The sequence below is a fragment of the Solanum verrucosum genome, unplaced genomic scaffold, assembly GCF_900185275.1.
Source record: "Solanum verrucosum unplaced genomic scaffold, falcon-dt-bn FXZP01000123.1, whole genome shotgun sequence".
Classification (NCBI taxonomy): domain Eukaryota; kingdom Viridiplantae; phylum Streptophyta; class Magnoliopsida; order Solanales; family Solanaceae; genus Solanum; species Solanum verrucosum.
In genome coordinates this window covers 1-24,398 of record NW_026020312.1, presented here as the reverse complement: position 1 = coordinate 24,398, position 24,398 = coordinate 1, and the positions used below count along the sequence as shown (strand labels likewise).

At 36.1% G+C, this 24,398-nt stretch overlaps 1 protein-coding gene across 6 annotated transcripts in view; it reads right to left on the bottom strand.

Moving 5' to 3' along the window:
- Positions 1-20,088, bottom strand: part of LOC125835176 (uncharacterized) — a 41,084-nt gene extending 20,996 nt beyond the window's left edge. Inside the window, exons 1-6 of one of the 6 annotated variants that reach the window (XM_049514300.1) lie at positions 19,600-20,088; positions 19,399-19,520; positions 1,294-1,436; positions 999-1,225; positions 853-911; positions 581-675 (exon numbers count right to left, since the gene is read on the bottom strand). In XM_049514300.1, coding sequence (XP_049370257.1) covers positions 581-675; positions 853-911; positions 999-1,225; positions 1,294-1,436; positions 19,399-19,520; positions 19,600-19,987 — 1,034 coding nt within the window. In that variant the 5' untranslated portion in view covers positions 19,988-20,088. The remainder of the gene's footprint in view (positions 1-580; positions 676-852; positions 912-998; positions 1,226-1,293; positions 1,437-19,398; positions 19,521-19,599) is intronic. The other 5 variants (XM_049514302.1, XM_049514305.1, XM_049514301.1 and 2 more) reach the window with 5 other exon arrangements.
- Positions 20,089-24,398: the final 4,310 nt, after the last annotated feature.

Sequence of the window (24,398 nt, the reverse complement as noted above, 5' to 3'; positions counted from 1 at the left end):
GAGTAATACAGCATGGCAGATGCAGGATACCATTAGAAAAGCTCAGCTGAGCAATGTAATTGCGGAATCCACCATTTTCCAGATCAATAACTTCTCCTTAGAATTTACCAGAACAAGGCAAAGAGCCATAGAGTTTGAACTTCATCCAGATGGCTGCATTAAGGAGTAAACAAGGAAGAACTCTTTTTTTGAGAATGGAAGTCTCTTCTCTTCTGTTGCTTCATGGTGTATTATTGTATACATGGAGGAGGATGAAATTGTCTAGTAATTTTTTGTATAGACTTTGCATGAATTGTGAGGTAAGGATGTTTAATCCCCTCTCTTTTGATTGTACCCTTTTGTGAAAGAATGAAAGGGAGATGCCGCCAGAGGAGGTAATTATTTATTATTTTATGGAAATGCATTATTACAAAATTAAATCAAAATGATACGGTACTTCAAACTCCAACTTTCTTTAACTCTGTGGATTGGTACTACACAAAATTTCTTCATGTTTCAGAAACATTTTTTTTTTAAGATCAAAAAAAGCAATTTTTCAGAAACATTTATATGAGAATGCATGTCAGCTAGGAGAATATACCTGACTGTCCCATCCACAGAAGCACTAGCAACATTGTCCCCAGTAGCAGAAAAACGGCAACGACTTATTGGACTTGTGTGGCCTAAGAATGTCTCCTGTAAAATATTATTGCAGAACAATCAATTAACCCCACCTCAGTTCCCGAAAGGAAGAACAATTATAGATTTTATGTCTATGACTTTATGATGAGCATGAACAGAAAATTAAGACAGGAGATGCTGAAGTAATTAGGGAGAAGAAAAACTGAAAACTCAGGCAAATTAAGAGTCTACCTGGAAGTCCACTCTCACTTCAGGGAATTCTTCTTCTCGCTGCGCATCATTTCCAGTGTCTGTTGAAAGATTACATAATAGCTCATCTCAGAATCAGAATCATGATCAGAATCATAAGAAGAAGAAAAAGAAGAAGAAGGCATCACTTCTCTCACTCTGACCACTGTGATTACTAATTTTAGAAGTTGAAACTTGAGTATCATCAGGCCTGATATCCTCACTGTGTTTAGGTTCTCTTTCACCAGCTTGTGCACTTGCAGAGACACAAATAACATGAGACGCCGGTACGAAAACTATGGGTTCCCCAGAACCAGCAAGAGGATTTGATGAGCTGTCAGTCCCAACAATGACTTCCGTTGCTAACAAAGAATTACTGAGATCAAATAATGCAATTAGTAGACTTCAAGATTTTCAGTAAGAACAAATTGTAACAGCTGTCACCTCCTTAACTGATGCAGCTGAGTCTCTTTCTCCTCCAACGATACTTGAAGTTGCGCAAGTTTGAAATTAAGTTGCTTGATGTCTCCTTTGAGGCGACTCACCATATTCCTTTCAGAACTGATCTTCATTAATGCAGGGATACGTGATATAGCTAAGGAGAAACTCAATGGGGGCACAATGGTAAAGAAAACTAATGGGTGACAACTAAAAAGAAATCATGTGCAAGCACGTAATACCATCTATAATCAAGGACATGCATCAGGACGAGTGAAACTAATTCTTTAAACAACCAAGTCCAAATAGACCAAACAAGGAGTTACACAATCCCTGACTTAACAATAAATGCCTCTCAAACAACTTATTTAGTATTAAGAATTAGGACATTGTTAAATATGGAAACACGATCATTCCTCTTTCAGAAAGAACTAGCAATGGAGCTCCATCTCCATTTGAATTTGTCCATTCAGATATATGTGGTCAAAGTCATGTCAGCTCTACTTTAGGTTTTCATTTTTATGTCACCTTTGTTGATAATGGTTCTCGGTGCACTTAGTTATTTCTTCTGAAAAAATATAACTTGGTTATTTTCTATCTTAGAAGGGGGTGCCTTGTTGTAACAGGTAAAGTTGTTGTTATGTGGCAAAGAGTCACAGGTTTGAGCTGTGGAAACAGACTCTTGTAGAAATACAGGGTAAGACTGTGTACAATAGACCCTTGTGGTCCATCCCTTCCCCGAACCCTGCGCATAGCAGGAGTTTAGTGCACCGGGGTGCCCTTAATTATTTTTTATCATTCAAGTCTTTTCTGAAATTCATACTCCCTTTGATGTTTCTATCAAGAAAGTATACAGTGACAATGCATGATAAAAACATTCTTCACCTATATATTTCTTTGTCTTCACAAGGTATTTTACACTTCATTTTGTGCATATATAGTTTTTTGAGAACTGGAACAGTAGTATACAAGTGTAGCACAAAGACTGCTAAAGCCATAGACGAAAAAACCAACAGCATGCATATCTTCTACCACCTACTACAGGGATGCTATGATATCTACCAGTGAATCAATATCCTGGACAAAATCTTCCTTGCACCAAAATCGAAACAAAAAAGACAGTTCATACTAATCTTTTGTAAGGAGCTGATGTTCCTTCAGAACAACTAATGTTTCTTTCCTTTCAAATGGTCCACTTGGAATAATCTTCTACCATTTCTTTTGTCCAATTAGTCCACCAGAAAAATTCCAACAAGAAGGCAGTTCCCTTCTAGTCCTAGGCATGATCCATGACAGGCCTTTCATACTCAAAAAAGGGTTCCAGAGGACTCTAGAAACCACACAATGTATAAATAAGTGACAATAGCTTTCTGCCTCCTTTCCACATAGATAGCACCTTGAACACAATTGCATCCCCCTTCTCTTTAGATTTCTTATGTTTTTTTTGAAAAGGTAACTTGTATTATAAACACAAGAATACTCAGGATGTATTCCAGTAATACTTACAATCAGAAATACAAAAGTGTTTTTGTTTACCTATGAACTCCTTAAGGACTCTAACATACTAGTGATATCCTCATCTTCATGAGGATATTCATGTTTACACCAAAAATAGAACAGAGCTAAACATTTCAGCTTCAGCTTCTCCATAGAGCAGCTCTTGTTCTCAAAACATCTTTGATTCCTTTCCAGCCAAATAGTCCACCAAATGCAGGCTGGGATAATCTTCCATCTCTCCCTGTGCCCCGACTGATTTCCATCCCGATTCCAACATGCCAAAGCTTCCTTTATGTTTCCTGGCATAGACCAACTGATGCCCCTTCTTTTGATGAAAATTTGCCAAAGTTTCACTGTCTCCTTACAGTGTAAAAAGAGATGATTTATTGTCTCTGTCTCACATTCACAAAAAAAACATCTGGAGCACAAATCGAGGCCCTTCTTCATACGGTTATCCTGCGTGAGAACAACCTGTTTTGCTAAGAGCCAAGTAAAACAGGCCACCTTGAAGGGCACCTTAACTTTCCAGATCATTTTCCATGGCCAGTAGCTTGATTGAGTGTGTGTCCTCTGTGAGTTTTTGTAAGCTGTTCCAACTGAGAATTTCCCCCGTGAATCTGGAGCCCATAACAGTTTGTCTTCATTGTTACTGAGTTCCTTGTATCGTTCCAGGATATTTAGAAATTCAACCATTCTATTCACCTCCCAATCATTTAAAGGTCTTCTGAACTTTAAATTCCAACCTTGAGCATCTCTCATTTCTTTGACAGTGGCCACTTTCTGTAGACTCAAGCTGAATAGGTCAGGGAAACTAGCTTTAAGTGAAGCTTGTCCCGCCCAAACTTCCTCCCAAAATAGAGTTTTTCCACCATCTCCTATCTTAATTGTGCACTTGTTTATAAGTTTTGGCCATAGATTCCTGATTGTCCTCCACACTCCGGTGCCATATGGTTGTGTTGCTATGTTGCTAATCCACCTTGTCTCCATTCCATATCTAGCCTTAATGGTGACTTTCCACAGCGACTGTTCTTGTGATGCAAATCTCCACAGCCATTTCATTAGCAAGCTGTGGTTTTGTATTTTCAGATTCCTTGTTCCTAGTCCCCCTTCTTTCTTGCTGACTAAAACTTCATTCCACTTGACCAAGTGAAACTTGTGCTTATTTGGATCGCAGTTTCCTTGCCAAAGAAAATTTCTTCTAATGGCATCTAATCTGTCTCTTACACTTGCTGGCATAGGGTACACCGACATCATGTAGGTAGGCAAAGCATCAAGAACACTGTTGATGAGAGTAGCTCTGCCACCCAGGGATAAATACTGACTTTTCCAATTGGCAAGCTTCTTCTCGCTTTTCTCCAGTACATTGTTCCATATGCCTTTTGATTTGCTCTTATCTCCTAGAGGCATTCCCAAATATATTGTGGGCAGCTCCCCTATCTTTCCTCCCAGAATATTTGTCAGACTGTCAATTCTAGGTACCTCATTGACTGGATAGATGTAACTTTTGCCCCAATTAATGTGTAGACCTGAAGTTGCCTCAAACAATATCAATATTATTCTTAAAAACTTCAGTTGACTGATGTCTGCATCACAAAATATTAGCGTGTCATCTGCATAATGGAGATGTGAGATAGCTAGACTCTGTCTATCCCCCATGTTTGCATTGAAACCCCTTATCCAGCTGTTTGTTTGGGTTGTTCTTAGCATATCATTGAGACCCTCCATTGCCAAGATAAAGAGAAAAGGAGATAATGGATCCCCTTGTCTCAAGCCTCTCTCAGATGAGAAGAAACCTGTGGGAGAGCCATTAATCAAAACTGAAAATTTCACTGTAGTGGTGCAAAATTTGATCCAGTTTATCCATCTTTCCCCAAAACCCATGTTTTCCAAAGTCTTCCATAGGAAACCCCAATTTAAGTGGTCATAGGCTTTCTCTATATCCAGCTTACAAAGAATGCCTGGGACCTTGCTAATTTGCCTCACATCTACACATTCGTTGGCAATCACAATAGCATCCATGATCTGCCTGCCCTTAATAAATGCCATCTGATGTGTATCTACCAGTTTTGAAACAACTTTTTTCCGCCTCTCAGTCAGCACTTTTGAGATGATCTTATATATGCTACCTATTAAGCTAATAGGTCTAAAGTCTTTTAGTTCTTTGGCCCCCAATTTTTTTGGGATCAAGGCTATGAAGGTGGCATTGAAGCTTCTTTCAAAAATGTTCTGATTATGAAAGTTCTGAACTGCTGCCACTACTTCTTTGCTTACTATTTCCCAGCAATTGGTGAAGAATGCCATGGTGAAACCATCCGGCCCAGGTGCCTTGTCCCTCGCACATGCCATCACACATTCTTTGATCTCAGCCTCACTAAATTGACTTTCTAGCATTAAGTTATCTTCTTCGCTGATAACAACACCTGATCTATGGTTGAATTGAGGTCTCCATATCTCTGATTCTGTATACAACTTCTGATAAAATTTGACAATCTCCTCCCTGATCACTAATGAGTCCCCTGTACACTCACCATCCACCAGAAGTTTGTCTATATTATTATATCTTTTGTGACAGTTTGCAGTTCTGTGAAAAAACTTTGTGTTTTTGTCACCTTCTTTCAACCATATAGCTCTGGACCTTTGTCTCCACGCGACCTCCTCCTTTTTTGCATTTTCCTCAAACTCCACAGTGAGAGTTGTTCTTAGATAGATCTCATCATCAGATAACTGTCTCTGGTCTTGTATTACCTCAAGCTCTGTCAACTGACTTAGGATACTCTGTTTTTGTAGTCCCAGGTTGCCTTGGCTAGTCCTACTCCACTCTTTTAGCTTGCCTTTCAAATATTTTAGTTTGTCAGCTAAAATATAATCTGGTCTGCCTCTACAGTGGTGAGATTCCCACCATAACTTTACTTTCTCCTTGAAATTTTCTGTCTGCAGCCACCAGTTCTCGAATTTGAAGAAAGAAATTGATCTCTCCCAATTTCCACATTCAAGAATTAGGGGACAGTGATCCGATGTTACTCTATGTAGGACTGATTGCTTGATGTTCCTAAAAGAGTTTTCCCATGCTTCAGAAATCAAAAATCTGTCTAGTCTGGCTGCAACATCATGGCTTTCCCCTTTCTTCCAAGTATACTTGTTCCCTGCTAATTGTAAGTCCACTAGCTCCATATCCTCGATGAACTCTGAAAAATCCCTCATGGCTTTATTATATCTTGAACAGTTCTTCTTTTCTGAAGGAAATCTAACGGTGTTAAAATCACCCACCACCACCCAAGGACCTGTGAAAAGTCCTCTTACAGCCCCTAGTTCCCACCAGACCTCCTCCCTTTCTAATGTACAATTTGGAGCGTAAACTCCTGTCATATGCCAACTGAGGTCCTGAGTTTTGCCCACAAATTTACAAGTTATACAGTATGTACCTGTCTCGCATATTTCCCCATCCCACAGTCTGCTATCCCACATTAGAATTATGCCCCCTCTTGTGCCACTAGCTTCTAGTTGCACGTACTTCACCCATCTATTCGACCATAAATCTTTAATGATCTCCCTTATATCCCCTTGTAATTTCGTCTCCTGAAAGCAGAAGACATCAGCTTTCCAATTGTGTAACAAACTTCTAATCAGGAGTCTCTTCCTGGCATCATTGAGACCCCTCACGTTCCAAGATATGATGTTAACCTTCATTAAATTGGACAATGGTATGTCCCCCCCTGCTTCTCGTGCCGTAGCTGAAAAAATTGTTTCCAGATTCCAACCTTTTCAGTTCCTTTGATCCATTACTTTTGGGAGTCAACGGAATCAGAGCCTTCACTACTTCAATGGGGTTTTGCCTCTTTCCATCTATCTTCATGAACAATTCCTCAGCTAACTCCTCAGAGCCGTTAAAATGTACCCCAAATTCTTCAGCCAATTTGAGAACATTTTGTCTAACCCAAAAGGAGACAGCTGCGTGATTATCTGCATCCATGCTGTCAGTTAAATCTGTTGAATTCAGTGGGATAGCTTCTTCTATATTTAGTGCCCCAATTTCTTTTCTTCCTCTATCTACCTGTTTGATTAAATCTCCTCTGTCGTCAATATGTATTATTGACATGGCATCTTCGTCAATTTGGCCCTCAAATTGAAATTCCTCCTCACCACCTTCTTCGCTTGTGTCGAGGTTGATTGAGGGAAGGATCTGCTTTTCTCCACTGTTTTGTTGAGGAAAACTATCGATGATAATCTGATTTGCTTCAGTTTCATCTTTTAAAGGTCTCCTAGGCTTTTAATTACAAAAGCCTTCTCAAACCTATTTGCCCATTGGGCCATCGGGTCCTGGCCCAAAATTTTCAAACCCTTTCTTTTGACCTTGCCTTCATTTAAGTTGAGATCATGTGAAGCCCCATGTGCTTCTGTCCCCACTACTTCTTCACGTGTGGATTCACAAGTTTGGACAGTTGTGTAATTCAAATTTCCTTTGGACTCAGAGGTTCCCACGTGCCCAGTCACATCTGTGCAGACTAAACCTCCCCCTCCTCTTTTGTTGTAGGGTTTCTCTATAAACCGTTGTACAAACATTTGGTTTTCTCTTGGACCTTCAGTTAAAACTCTCGCCGGAGCTTCGATCCAAACTTGGATCCTGAAAATCTTTCCGTCATGTTTCAGCTCCACCACCTTCGGTACTGATATCTCATCTCCTTTTACCTTCAGTCTTGCCCATTTAAGATGATTCCGAAGCTCAGTTTCCTCCTCTGTCTGAATCCATCCACTGCAAAGATCGCCTATTTCTTGGAGAATCTTTTGGGACCAGAACTGTAATGGTAATCCTACCAACCTGATCCACACTTGCTTCAGATTCTCTGTTATCGCATTTGACGTCGACGACCACCAATTGAGTAGGAATTTGTGGTTCTTCCAAAACCAGGTTCCTTTCACGATATGGTCGGCATCCTTCTTTGTGGGTAGTTCAAAGAGAAACTGATTCCGACCCATCTCATAGATGTTGACACCATGAAGATGCTTCCAAGTACTCGTTGACCATTGGCGAATCTCCGACAAGATGACATTTGGGATTTCCTCTGGTAGACTGCCAACCACACACCTAGCCAGTAACTCATTCTGGGTTCTGCCTGCCTCGTCAGAGATTACCAAAGAATTTCCTTGTCTGTGGATTTTAGCCGCATTCATTTCTCTTGTGGTCCATTTGTTGTTTCTGACTGCATCGGCATATAGTAACCCCTTTTCTGTATTTCGATGTATTGATGTCTCTGTCCTTTTCCTCTTAAGCATTAATGAAATTTGTTATTTTGAAAGCAATGTCTAGCCACCCTGAGTTGAATGACCATTCAGGAATGATGATTACTGCTTTCTTTTTCCCTTGCATATTGATAATACTAATGTAACGATCGGATTTGTTGAAATTTCTAGAGCAAAAGAATTCTGAGGCATGATCATGAAATTTCCATCTTTTGACTGAATTTCCTTTGGTTTTTGAAGCTTCTCTGAGGACAAAACCTACCCACTCCATCGTCTTTTGGCTGAAACTCGCTCTTGTCATCATCTTACGTCCTCTTTCCACCCATTCGTACCACGTCTAAGCTCTTGATATCGTTCTGGTGATATCGTATGATTTAAAACCCATCATGAAATATATGACATCTTCATCCATATTTGAAAAAAAAAAAAAAAAAAAAAAAAGATTTCTTATGTTAGGCAAGCATCTCTGACAACTAACCACACAAAATAGGTTACTTTAGATTGAAGTTTCACTTTCCATACTGATTTCCAACTCCGCAAATGAGCTTGTTGATCAGGATGATTAAGTCTAGCATATGCTGAATTCGATGTAAACTGGCCTAGACTGTGCTTCCTGCATTTAAGTTTGTCTTCCTCATCTGTTGTCCCCTTGAAATGATCAAGAGCTTTCAAAATTTCAGTGAGTCTAGCTAGCTCCCAGTCATTAAGTTGTCTCTTGAAGTTGAAACTTCACCCTGGTACAACGAGCTCGACCCAGAAGGCAAACCCCTTGCTTTCGCTGGCAAGGGGTTTCGAACTTAAGACCTCCAACATGGAAGTCCTCAGTCCAAACCACTAGGCCACCCCAAAGGGTTACACATAAGTAAGTATATCTTTCGAGACATTCCGTACTTTTCACAAACAATAACAATATACCTGATGTAATCCCACGATGTAATCCCACAAGTGTCATCTAGGGAGGGTGGTGTGTACACTAACCTTAACCCTACCTTGTGAAGGTAGAGAGGTTGGTTCCGATAGGCCATCAATACAAATAAACCATTTCAAAGATGGTATAAGAAAGGAATATTGTTAGAATTGGAATAGATATATATACAATCCTATTTAGAATAGGAATAGTCATAGGAATAGGAATAGTAAATAGTATCCTACTTGATAAAGAATTGTATTGTAGTGTTATAAATAGGGTCTCTATAGAGAATGAAGACAGAGAACCGCTGGGTAAAGAAGTTTCAATATCTAGTACGACGGAGAAACCAACAATTTATACACCACAGCACGTGGGCACATCGACAGCTAGAGAATTTTTGAATTGGGAGTCACGTGACCGCAGCTAGAAAGGGAAAGGGCAACTTCATGCAGTAGCAGGCCAAATCAGCGAGAGAAAAAATCAGGGCCCATAAAAAGCTTTAGGCCCAACAAGGTTTAAACAAAAAGAAAGTAGTCAAGAAGCCCAAAGACTAGACTTAGTAAGTGTTGAAATAATGGCAAATCTTTCTCAAACAAAGACGCAGTATAGATTCAAAAATCTGGACAACCTGGAGGTGGAGGAGAGAAATTTCATGCCTCACGAACAAGAGGAGACAATACAGGAGGACGGGGAGAACGCAGTCACCGTAGCGAAAGCTACAAACATGGGAAAACAAATAATAGTCGTATCACAACTGAATGGACCGAATGATAGCAATACGGAGCTCACAGAGAATGTTGTACCGCTGATGATTCAGCTGCCATTAGAAGACAATTTTAATTCAAAAAGTCATCCACTTTGGATTAAGCAACACATACTCAAATTGAGCACTGAATTTGGGGTAGATTTTAGAGGATGTGACGAGAAAGCAAAGGAGCTCTTTATGAAAATTGATAATAACAAGCAAGGGAACAAGGGGGGCAAGGGAGAAGTCACAACAAACAAAAAGAAAGGATCAAACGAATTGAAAAGCCTGGAACTGGATACAAAGTTCATGAGCTTTGGCACTAGAAGTAGAGGGGGATACCTGGCAATAGAACAATAATGAAGCTAAACATAGTGTCATGGAATATAAGGGGGATGAACTGTGCTAGAAAGAGGGAAGTGATCAAAAATATTATGAAGAGCTGGAAGGCAGATGTAGTATGTTTCCAAGAAACAAAGGTGGAAGGGAAAATTGAAAATATTGTGAAGTATAGGGGAATAAATAGGTGAATTATGCACAGTTAGAAGCTAGTGGAACCAGGGGAGGCATCGTTATTATGTGGGACAAAAGGGAGTGGGAAGGAGAAATTAGCAGTGTAGGGATGTACTCTGTCACCTGTAGCTTCACAGAGATATGTCAAGATTTCAGCTGGCACCTCACAGGTGTCTATGCACCAAATGATAGAGTAGAAAGGGAAGAGACCTGGTGGGAAATTGGTGCTGCCAGGGGGTTGATTGCAGGACCTTGGGTCCTATGTGAGGATTTCAACACTGTGAGGTACCCATCGGAGAAGAAAAATTGCAACAGAATCAACAAAGGAATGACAGATTTCTCAGATTTCATAGAAGACATGGAGTTAGTTGATCCTGAATTATCTGGGGGAAAATACACCTGGAAGAAAGGAGACAGGCATACAACAGCAGCCAGACTTGACAGAATTTTGTTCTCGAAAGAATGGGAAGCAAATTTTAGAAATATAAGGCAGCACATACTTCACAGAGTGTCATCAGATCACTCTCCCATAATGTTACAATGCAGTGCTTGGGAAAACGCAAAGTCATACTTTAAATTTGAGAACTGGTGGTTGGACATAGAGGGTTTCAATGACAAAATTAAAGGATGGTAGAACTCCTTCAGTTTCATAGGGAAACCTGACTATGTCTTGGTTGCAAAGCTCAAAGCACTAAAAGAAAAGCTGAAAGAATGGAGCAAAACTGCACAAGGGAACTTGGGAACACAAAAACAAAATGTCTTGAAACAGCTAGCTGAATTAGAGGAGATACAGGAGAACAGAACCCGGAGGCCAGAAGAGATAACCTCTAAAACAGCATTAATCAGTGAGTTTGAAGACATAGCTAAAAGGGAGGAAATAGCTTGGAGGCAAAGATCTAGGGCAGTGTGGCTAGAGCAGGGGGATAGAAACACTAATTTCTTCCACAGAACTGCAAATGCACACAGGAGAATGAATACAATCTCAAAGCTGAAAGTGAGAGGAGAAAATTTGACTAAACCAGAGGAGATACAGAAGGAGATAGTAACTTATTATGAGGAACTATACTCTGAGCCAGAAGAATGGAGACCCTACCTGGAGATGAGAAATTGTCCTATGATTCATGAAGAAGAAAACAAATTACTCTTGGCACCTTTTGAGCAGCAGGAAATTCAAGAGAGCATAAAAGCATGTGCAGGGGACAAAGCACCAGGGCCAGATGGTTACTCCATGGCTTACATCAGCCAATGTTGGGACATCATTAAACTTGATCTGGTGGCTACAGTGCAGCAGTTTCATAAGGCAGAGAGGTTTGAGAAGAGTATTAATGCCACCTTTGTGGCTTTAATTCCTAAGAAAGTGGGAGCTGAGGAACTGACAGATTTTAGACCTATTAGTCTAATAGGTGGAGTTTACAAGATCATTGCTAAACTGCTGGCAGAAAGGTTAAAGAAGGTGCTACACAGGCTTGTAGACAGCAAACAAATGGCATTCATAAAAGGTAGACAAATAATGGATGCAGTGTTGATAGCAAATGAATGTGTTGAGTCTAGACAGAGAAGCAAGTGCCCTGGAATTCTATGCAAGCTTGATGTACAGAAGGCCTATGATCATTTAAACTGGAATTTCTTACTACTTATGATGCAAAGGATGGGTTTTGGAGCCAAATAGATTAGATGGGTGAAATTCTACATAAGCACAGTCAAGTTTTCTATCTTAGTTAATAGAACTCCTAGTGGTTTCTTTTCATCCCAAAGGGGACTGAGACAAGGTGATCCCCTGTCACCCTTTCTATTCATCTTAGCCATGGAAGGTTTGAGTAACCTAATTCACACAGCAAAGATGAAGGGCTGGGTAAGGGGCTTTAGGGTGGACAGCAGTGCACAAAATGGCTTGGAGATTACCCATCTGCAATATGCAAATGATACTCTTATTTTTTGTGAAGCAATGACAGAGCAAATGTTGATCCTAAGAGTAATATTCATCATCTTTGAAGCAGTCTCTGGATTACATATCAATTGGGGGAAGAGTTTCATTTATCCCATAAATGAAGTGGCTCAGGTGGAGAGTCTGGCAGGGGTTTTGGGTGGTAGGGTAGGGGAACTACCAACCATATACCTAGGTATGCCATTGGGGGAAAGAGCAAATCAATAGGGATCTGGAATGGAGTGATAGAAAAATGCGAAAAGAAGCTAACCAACTGGAAGAGCCAATATCTGTCTAGAGGAGGTAGATTAACCATGGTTAATAGTGTGCTAGATGCAATACCTGCCTATATGATGTCTGTGTTCCCAGCACCAGACAAGGTCAAACAGAGGATAGATGCTTTGAGAAGAAATTTCTTTTGGCAGGGAAATGAAGATAAAAAGAAGTTTCATCTAGTCAAGTGGGAAGAGGTCATAAAAAACAAGAAAGAGGGGGGACTGGGGATCAGGAACATGAAGAAACAAAACAAAAGCCTAATGTTAAAATGGCTTTGGAAGTTTATGACAAGAAAGAATATGCTATGGAGAGAGGTGATCAGGGCAAAATATGAAATGGAGAATAGGTGGATGACAAAGATGGTAACTACACCATATGGATGTGGTATCTGGAGATCAATAAGAAATCTTTGGCATCTGTTTCTTTCTAGAATCAGATTCCAGGTGGGTAATGGAATGAAGGTGTCATTTTGGGAGGACAGATGGATAGCCCAAAGAACCCTGAAACAATTATTCCCAGACTTATATACACTAAGCCTTCAACAAAATGCAACTGTGGCTGAAATGTGGACAGGACAGGGGTGGAACTTACATCTTAGGAGGAATCTAAATGATTGGGAGATGGGGAACAAAGTGGCCTTCCATGATACAATGGCACAATTTAGTAATCTGACTAGGGAAGAAGACAGTTGTGTGGAAGATTGGCAGCAAAGGGGTTTTCAGTGTCAAGTCAGCTTACAAAGATCTTAATCACTCAAATTCAAATGATAGGATGGAGCTCTGGCCATGGCAGATGATATGGAGACCTAAAATCCCATACAAGGTAAACTGTTTCACATGGTTACTAGCAAAGGAAGCAGTGCTGACACAAGAAAATATAAAGAAGAGGAAGTTCCAACTATGCTCAAGATGCTATTTGTGTGAGGAACAAGCAGAGACAGTCAACCATCAATTATGGAGAATATTCAGCAGCCTTAGTAAGATCATTTGGGTGAAACCAAGAAACATAGTACAACTCCTAAATTGTTGGATCAATATTGGCAATACTACAATTAAGGAGGAGAGATGGAGGATTGTCCCAGCTTGTATATGGTGGACAGTGTGGAAAGAAAGGAATCAAAGATGTTTTGAGGGCAAGAAGAACAATTTGTAGAATTTCAAGATGAATTGTATAGCTCTTTATTATTTTGGTGTAAACAGAAAGTCTTAGTACAGGCAGAAGAACTTTTTGATGTTTTAGACTATTTGTGACAAAAAGCACAGATGGAGTAAGTCTCGTTTGTAATACTTTTGGAAGGGGGGCTACTTTGATGTAGTATACCTGTGGATAAATAGAAGAAAAAGTTACCATTCTCAAAAAAAAAAAAAAAAAAAAAATACGTAGATACAACAATTCAATAATATTTTTTTCCTATATTTCTCACATGGTATCAGAGTCTCTACGATCTTGGTAGAGAATCAAAGAGTTTCTATTGTCGGCAGGCAGCCATCACCCATATATGCCACCCGTATGGCTAATAATTATATTTTGCTCCTATATTTCACACATGGTATCAGAGCCTCTACGATCTTGGTAGAGAATCAAAGAGTTTCTATTGCCGACGGGCAACCATTACCCATATATGTCACCCGTATGGCTAATGATTATATTAGCAATAGTTGGGTCACCATGTATCTTTTCGTGACTACTTTCTTATATCTAATATGTGTAGCACCGTGTTATCTTTTCGGTGACTACTTTTATCATATGTGATTTGTGTAGCATCATGCAATTTTTTCGGTGAATACTTTTTTCATATTTAATTTGTGTAGCAATATGCCATCTTTCTGGTGACTGCTTTTTTCATAATTAATTTGTATAGCACTATGACATCATTCTAGTGACTATTTTCTCATATCTTATTTGTGTAGCACTGTGCCATCATTTCGATGACTAGTTTCTCATATCTTATATGTGTAGCACCGTGCCATCCTTCCGATGACTACATTTTTCATAATTAATTTGTGTAGCACTGTGCCATCTATCCTGTGACTACTTTTATTTAGATCTGATTTGCATAGCACCGTGCATCTCTGCAGACTACTTTTCATATTTAATTTGTGTAGTATCGTGGATTTTTTTGAACTGCTTTCTAATATTTGAGTTGCATAGCACCGTGTGTCTTTTCGATGACTCCTCATATTTGTTTGGGTAGTTCCATTCGGAAAGCTTTCCGATGACTCCTCAAATCTGATTTACATAGGGTTGTGCATCATTCCGACTCTACCCATATAATTTCTCCTTTTCAAAAGAGTCATGCCATTAATCTGACCCTACTCATATAATTCTCTTTCTCAGAAGGGTTGTGCCATCATTCCGTCTGCACCCATATAATTTTATTTCACAGATTGTGACATTCTAATCAGTTGAACGCTAAGAACGTTTTTCTCCATGGTGATCTCAATGAAGAAGTTTATATGGAGCAAGCACCTGATTTTGTTGCTCAGGGAGAGTCTACTGCACTTATATGTCGATTGTGTAAGTCACTTTATGGTCCGAAACAATTTTCTCAACGAACTTATCACTCTGTATTTTATCGACATTATACATCAAATCTAATTTATTTATTTTGAGGAACTACATCTAATCTAGAATTTATTTCATGAGAAGGCCAAGCACATTGAGATTCACTAACATTATGCATCAAATCTAGTATTTCATGAGAAGAAGCACATTGAAATTGACGGTCAATTTTGTGAAGTCGGGTGATCAACCTGCAGATATACCACCAAGCTCCTCATCAGTCCTTGTATTAATTACATTTGTAACAAGCTGGGTACATGTGACTTGTATGCACCAGCTTAAGGGGGAGTGTTAAAATTGGAATAGATATATACAATCGTATTTAGAATAGGAATAGGCATAGGAATGGAATAGGAATAGGAATAAGAATAGTAATGAATATCCTACTTAGTAAAGGATTGTATTGTAGTGTTTATAAATAGGGTCTCTATGTAATAATGTAGATACAAAATTAAATAATATTTTTTTCCTATATTTCTCACAAATACTATAGTGAAAAAGCCATGATGAAAGTAGCAACAACAACATACCCAGTATAATCCCACAAAGTGAGGTTTGGGAAGGGTAGAGGGTACGCAGACCTTACCTCTACTCAGGTAGAGAGATTGTTCCCAATAGACCCTCTACTCAAAAAAAAAGTCTAAAGCAGTCCAAAAAACAAAACAACAAAAGTTCAAGAAATAGCAGATAGTAACAGGACAATAACTACAACAACATAATATGATAGTCAAAGGACAAGATAACAAATAATAACAGAAATCAAAGGACTAAAAACTACAAGAGCAATACTACAACTACTAGTATGGACAGATAACAAGACAACGCACTACTACGTACTAGCCCTCTACCCCAATTCGTGTCCTCCACAACCTCTTACCTAAGGCCATGTCCTTAGTAAGCTGAAGCGGCATCATATCTTGTCTAATAACCTCTCCCAAGCTGTCTTTGGTCTATCTCTACCTCTCATAAAACCATCCATAAGCATTGTCTCACAACTCCACACTAGGACATCTGTACATCTTCTTTTTACATGCCTAAACCATTTCAGTCTCGTTTCTACATTTTGTCCTCCACCGAAGCCGCTCCACCTTGACCCAGATGTCCTCATTTGAAATCTTATCAGAGATAGTAGTAACAACAAATAATATGATAACAAAGCAAAGGAAACAATAAATAAAGAAAAACTAAAGAATAAAATAATAGGATAGTAATAATAATAATAATAGTACTTAAGGAAAACTAGACAATGTTCAACTCTTTACTAACCTTCTACCATGATCCTCGACCTCCATATCCATTTATCTAGGGCCATGTCCTCAGTAAGTTGCATGTATGTCGTTTCTTGTTTAATCACCTCTTTCAATGCTTCTTCAACCTACCTCTACCTCTTCACAAACCCACCATGGTCAACCTCTCACATCTCTTTACTAGGGCATTTATGCATCTCTTTACATGCCTGAACCATCTTACTCTTGCTTCTTTCATGTTGTCAACCATAGCAGCCACTCTCACCTTGTGGCGAATATCTCTCCTAGTATGCCCACACATCTATCTCAACATTTTTGTTTCTTCTACTTTCCATCGTTGGGAAGTTTGAGTTCTTGACCGACCAACACTATACCACATAGCTAGTCTAACCACTTTATAAACCTTACCTTTACGTCTTGGTGGTACATTCTTATCACAATAGACACCGGATGTAAGCCTCCATTTCATCCACCTCACTCCAATACAATGTGTAACATCATCGTCCATCAAATTAGCTAAATCAAAATGTCATCTCCATGGTTCTTTCTGCACCAACTCTTCCCATTACAGCTCATCCCCTCTTCCTCTTCAAGTCTACTCTAGACGACCTCGACCAAACCCTCCACTAGCCAATCTAGTTGGTGTTACTATTCATGATACATGCAAACAATGTTTGACGAGTGACTCATACTTCAACAACACCCCCTACTTGGGTTGAGCACTCATCAAATAAAATAGATCTTCTTATTGCTCTTAGAAAAAACATTTAGACTACTCACAATATTTATCTTGTTTATAATTTCCTGTGTTATTACACTTTGTTGCCTTCATACCATGCCTTTATTATCAATTTATATACTATCAAAATACCAAAGACAATGGCAGGGCATGATGGCTCATCCAAGTTGGTGTCAAGCTATGATCAATGTAATGATAGTCTTAAAGATAATGGTACTTGGGAATAGTTCTTTTACCACTGCACGAAGCAGTCGTTAGATGTTGTTGAAATTTATATCAAAGGTTGATGGTTTCAAAGCTAGATGGGTAGAAACGGATCTACTCAAATTAACAGCCTTGATTATAGTGACATTATTTCTACGATAATGAAGATTGTATATATTTGTCTACTTATTTCCATCGTAATCATGTCTCTTTAGCTCCTTTATTAGTTTCACGGCGGCCTTGTTGAGGATGTCAACATGTAGCAACCTCAAAGTTTTTTGCTCACAAGAAGTTTGAGTTTGTGTGTCAATTACATTAATCTTTGTATAGTCTTGAGCAATGGATTCATCATAAACCTAATAGTAATTTCCAATAACGTAAATCAATAGTTCAAATTGCATTCAGAACAAAGTAATCTTTTACTTTGGTTAAGGGCCCTTTTTGTGAGAAAGTTGAGTGCCAAAGTCACTGAGTGGGCAAGTCATCAATCCTTGGACTATGTAAGGTACTTTATATGTTGGGTTATGGGCGAGCATTTTACCAAAGGTTTCTAAAAAAGTCCGTCGAAGGATTCCACAAAAATTTAAGGTTTAGTCATTTGTGGTTGTTTAGCACTAATGATCAAGAGTTTGGCATGCTTCAAAGTAAAGTTGACCACTCTATGTTCTATAAACATTCTCATAATGGAAAAATTAGAGTAGCATACTCTTGATTGTTTACGCTCATGACATTGTCATAAAGGCAATGATGAAGGTATCACTCAACCTAAATAGTATCTAATTAGTCACTTCGAAACCAATCTCAAACCAAAAATCTGATTAAATGAAGATACTTCCTAAGCATTGGCATTATTCAACACTAGGATTTTCATTTTAAGAGGTATGATTTGAACATAATGGAAAACACTAGCACATTAAATTGCAAACCTATTGATGCTCCTATGGAATCCTAGCCAGTGGGAGCCCTAGAGGACCCTAATCATAATCAAAGATTAGTTGACAAGCTCAATTATATTACAATCATGACGAGACATCTCATTTTTTATCAGTGTTATTAGCCAATTTCTCCAAGCTCCTTATGACAGTCATGAAATGCTTCAATTCACAATCTTAGGTATATCAAAGTTAACTTGGACAAGGCATATTATATGAGGATAAGAGCATAACAAATACATTGGAAACTCCAATGCAAACTAAGTAGGATCTTCTTAAGATAGATTATCTACTAAAGGAAAACTATGTTTTAATTAGAGAAAATCGACATCTTGGAAAAGCAAAACACACACAATAGTTGGATCAATTGCAAAGGCAAATTATCAAGCAATGATGTTGGCTACATGTAGCCTTATATGACTAAAGCAACTTTTTTAAGGATTTTGCACTAATGCAACTGATCTATGGCAATCAGGCTGCAATACACAATGTTTTAAGCTTAGTGTTTCATGAGAGAACGAAGTAAATAGAAACATTTTGTCATTTCATCCGACAAAAGAGTTGGGGTACATTACAACAGGTTTTATCAACTTGAATGATCCAGTTGGCAAATATAGTTACAAAGTCAATCCACTGCTCCAGAATTGAGTATATTTGAGGCAAGTCAAGAGCATATAATGTGTATGCCCCAACTTGAGGGGGAGTATTAAGAATTAAGAAAATGTTAAAACATTTAGAAGAGCCCATTCTTTGTAAAAATGGAAAAGGTTAAGAATTCTTATAATTGTGCAACTACAAATAGGAAATACTTTCCTTTCCTTTTTGGGATTACAGTTTGTTCCTCTTTAGGTGTAAACAATATTTGAACCACAACATGCTTGAGGGAATAATCAAGTAATTCATTTCAAACATCTCATTCTTTTTTCATTATTTACATTTAGCTTATTATCATATGGTGAAATGCAATGTGTATTTGCTTTTACTACAATCTAATTAATGGGCACATTTTTTCAAGAAAACATTAAATACCTTCAAACATATAATTGATCTTCATAGGAGACATACAGACATTTATCTTCTTTTACTATAAACTGATTCCCTCAACAAAATTGGTAAAGGCCTTAGCATCTTTGTTTTCCCCATATGCCTGGCAGTAAAGCACCAGAAACTAAATGTAAAAGATGGTCTCCTCTAAACACCAAAGAAGCATAAATAATCTCACTTGTAGGGAAACTGCTTGAAATTAATTTGCATGATTGAAAGCAAGAATATTTAATCCATAACTAGAAATAATAAAACATGAGAATATATAGTTAAGGATATGAGTGCCATTAAACATCTTGGTGAGAAAATTTCTAAGAGATAGATGCAATGCATTGGACCACTCCTTTGAAAAGTATACCCGAAACTGGGGTTCGGATTGAGGAGCTTTAATATATGGAATTGCTGCATGAAATGATTAGACGTCAAGAAAGCTTCATCATTTAATTTGAATAGATAAATAAAAGAGATAGATAGTACCGACCAAACCAGGATGCCCAATGTTGGTCTTTTTGCAGCAATTCAGTGCCATGTATGTCAAACAACTCTATGACTTTATCCTTTCTGCCAGCTTGTATGGCATGAATGATATAATAGTGTATAATAGAGATATCTAACTCAGATATGACAGAAATAAGATGTGTCTCGTGAGAAGAAAAGCAGTTGTTGAAAAAGCGAAGGAGTTGAATGAGGTTTTCAGCTTGGAATTTGGGGATATAAATGGAGAAAATTAAATCTAATATCTTATCAACTTGAAATCCTTTGCCAATATCAGTTCCCAACTCTTTGACAAAAGCCTGCAGAGTGTTTGTAAAGCCTCTGAATACTAGAAACTCCCTCACAAGCTCCTCCGCATACACCATATTCTCCATCTTCAGCTTATATGGATTATTAATTTTAAAAAAAATCTATGAACCTAGCTTCTCCACAAACTCGGCAGCACACATACAAGAGTTAATAACCCATCTTAAGTATCCACAATTTATCAACTCAATACTTAAATTACGGGATGTTCATGTTATATCCCCATCAAATATAGCATTTCCTGTGTGAAAACCCCTGCTGCACAGTCTCTTTTCTTTTTTAGCAAAGAGATTTAAGACAGAAATATTACAAGCTGAAAAAGACGACAAGCAAAGAAAGCGACTCCACCTCACCTGAGAGGAAAACTCCGAAACGACTAGAATGAAAAAATCAACTAGCTTCCTGGTTTCGAAAAAATCAGGTCCAGAAGCCTTTTCTTTCGTTTTTTAGGCTAAAATTCCCCTTTAACAAAGTCAATGAGTAGGGTTTATATAGGCCTGAGATTATGAGAAAAATAGTGGCCCAAATCCATGTGGGAACCTGAAAATTTTGGAATCGTACTAATTCGAACGGAATTGAATGGAGGATCGTTTGATTCTTGAGTAGTACGAAGAAGCTGTGAGATTCGAGAATCTTCTTGTACAGAGAGGGTAACGGATAGAGAGGACGACGCAGCTGCAAAGTCACTAGGTTCGGGTTGCTCTTGGGTTCATTCGTGTCTGGATTCGCTTGGCGAAGAAGAAGACACATTATAATAATTATCTAACATTCAAAATAAACAACTCATTGAGTAATTTCCCTGGATAGTCACCCATGTTTGGAAAATTACCTAGAAATATCACTTATGTTTGTTTTAGGATCACAATATCACCCAATTTTACCTTTTTTCCTCAAAATATACTTGATACAAAAAAAATATTATTTCTCTCCTAATATGATGCCATGTCACATTATTCCTTTTTTATTATTAACATTTTTTTAATTCCTTTTTTATTATTAACATTTTTTAAAATTCTTTAAAAACATTATATCCTTTGTAGTTTGACAATATGGTTACCTTATTACTCTAATGAATTAAAATATCAACAAAAAGGGAGTCCGAAGCTAAAAGGGTCATTTTTTTCCTTCAAAAAACAAAAAGGGCACATCAAAAAAAAAAATTAACCAAAAGGGCAAAATCCCTCCTGACGGATCGATTTTCTTCTGACAAAAATTGACGCCGTCCGTTAAAAGAAATAAAAATCACTGTATTTGGTAGCGATTTTCTCAAAAAATAAATAAAATAAAAAAGTGAAATCGCTGCTATAGTAGTGATTTTTTGTTAAGGAATTAAAAAAAAACATAAAGAACAAGTTTTAAATTACATAAATTTTTGGCGGCAGCCATTTAAAAAAATAATAAGTTTTTAAAAGAAAAAATCGATGCCGAAGCAGCGATTTTCAGTTTTAATTTTTTTTTTTAATTTTCATTTAAATTGCTAAAAGGGTAAAGATTTTTTTTAAAAAAAGCTTTTTATGAAAATCGTTGGCTTCAGTTTTTTTTTTAAAAATTTTTTTATTAAATTCTCTGCAAGGGTAGGATTTTTTTTTTTTTAAAAAAATAATTTCTTAAACAATTCAGCACTTTTTTTTTTAATTTCTTAAACAAAATTGCTGCAATAGCAGCGATTTTTTTTTTAATTTTTTTAATATAAAAATGTTGTTATAGCAGCGATTTTAAAGAAAAAATATTTTTTTGAGAAAATCGGCAGAGATTTTTATTTCTTTTAGCGGAGTGGCGTCAATTTTTGTCAAAACAAAATCGCTCCGTCAGGAGCGATTTTTCCCTTTTGGTTAAATTTTTTTTTTTGATGTGCCGTTTTTGTTTTTTAAAGAAAAAAAGTTACACTTTTGGCTCCGGACTCAACAAAAAGGTGTCATTGCCCATTAGTGTCCATATAAAGACATTATCTCGCTTGAAAAATCGGAGGAAGCCACATATTTTCTTGAAGAATCTGAGGAGCTCATATTTGGATTTGCCGCCTAATCCCCTAGAACTAAGATAGAAATTTTTGGGCTATGTAATTTTTTTTTACTAGGTAATATGGGTTGTCTAAATTTTTTTTAAAAAAATGTTAATAATGAAAAAGGAATAATGTGACATGGCATCTTATTAGGAGAGAGATAAATTTTTTTGGTTTAAGTATATTTTGAGGAAAAGAGATAAAGTTGGATGATATTGTGGTCCTAAAACAAACATAAGTGATATTTCAAGGTAATTTCCCAAACTTGGGTGACTATTTAGGGAAATTACTCACAACTCATTATAATACTAATTATTTAACTTAACTAATTTAAGAACAAGAAAATATATATTTAACTCAAGAGCTATTTTTTGAGATAGCTTTTTTTTTTCAAAATATAAATCTATATATTTTATAGGAAAAATGGCAAAATTGCCTTGAAAATAATTTTAAAAGTATTATTTGATATTCGAAAACAATTATTTTAAATTGTTTGAAATTTAAAAAGCTTGAAAATTAATCAAATTTTGGAGAGTCAAAATTGGGTGTCAATAAGTCCCATTTTTAAACATTTCTCCTCATACTAGATATAGGACCCCGTGCCAGCACGGAACCCAATATATATTATTTTTTTATTTTAATTTATGTCATATTATGAAATTTGAGAAGTTATTGAAATTTTTATATGATTTTAAAAATATTTTAAATTTTTAGCTATTGTGATTTATAGTACTTTTTTTAACATAATTTTGAAAATAATATTTATTACTCTGTTTATTCTAATTTATGTGGCACACGCAAAATTTCAAATATTAACCATTTTTTATATGTCTCTTTAATATATTAAGTTGTTAATTATTGTATTTTATAGTACATTTTGAACCTAATTTTTTTAATAATATATGTTATTTGCCATGTCCCAATTTATGTGGCATTAATTGATAGATTTGTTGGAGTCCAGAGATTTATTTTGTTAATTATTGTAATTTATAATTTGTTTTTCGTCAATTTCGTCGACTATTTTTTTTATTAATTATTGTAATTTATTGTTTCTTTTTCGTCAATTTCAAACAATATATGTTTATCATATAATCCATTTTATGTGGTACCAATAGAATTTAGAGAGTCAATTAAATTTTTTATATAAGTTTTAAATAATTAAGCTGTTAATTATTGTAATGTATAGTATTACTTATATTATTTTTAAATATATTTAAATATTATATGTTAGGTTTTTTATCCTAATTTATATGGCATTGATAGGATTTAAAGTGTCAAATAATTGTTAATTATTGTAATAGATAATATGGAGTATTTAAGTCATTTATAGTATAGTAATTAATATATAATATGTAGTATTTAGGTGTTATATTATGGAATTTGAGAAGTTATTGAAATTTTTATATGATTTTAAAATATTTTAAATTTTTAGCTATTGTGATTTGTAGTACTTTTTTTTTTACATAATTTTGAAAATAATATTTATTACTCTGTTTGTTCTAATTTATGTGGCACAAGCAGAATTTCAAATATTAACCATTTTTTATATGTCTCTTTAATATATTAAGTTCTTAATTATTGTATTTTATAGTAAATTTTGAACCTAAATTTTTAATAATATATGTTATTTGCCATGTCCCAATTTATGTGGCATTAATTGATAGATTTGTTGGAGTCCAGAGATTTATTTTGTTAATTATTGTAATTTATAGTTTCTTTTTCGTCAATTTCAAACAATATATGTTGTTAATTGATAGAATAGTTTTAATGTAATTTTTTTAAAAAAATATGTGTGACTCTCCATGTCCCAATTTATGTGGCACATGTAAAGTTTTGACAATTAACCAAAATTTTAATACATTTTTAAAAAAAATTTAAGTCGTTAAATTTTCAGTAATTTAAATTGTTGTATTATTTATTACAATTTATAATGCTTTTAAAGTAGTTTAAATATTGTACTATTTATTATGATTTATAACACTTTTTTTTAAATTTATGTCATATTATGGAATTTGAGAAGTTATTGAAATTTTTATATGATTTTAAAAATATTTTAAATTGTTAGCTATTGTGATTTGTAGTACTTTTTTTTAACATAATTTTGAAAATAATATTTATTACTCTATTTGTTCTAATTTATGTGGCAGATGCAGAATTTCAAATATTAACCTTTTTTTATATATCTCTTTAATATATTAAGTTGTTAATTATTGTATTTTATAGTACATTTTGAACCTAATTTTTTAAATAATATATGTTATTTGCCATGTCCCAATTTATGTGGCATTAATTGATAGATTTGTTGGAGTCGAGAGATTTATTTTGTTAATTATTGTAATTTATAAAAAAAAATTCGTCAATTTCGTCGACTATTTTTTTTATTAATTATTGTAATTTATTTTTTTCTTTTTTCGTCAATTTCAAACAATATATGTTTATCATATAATCCATTTTATGTGGTACCAATAGAATTTAGA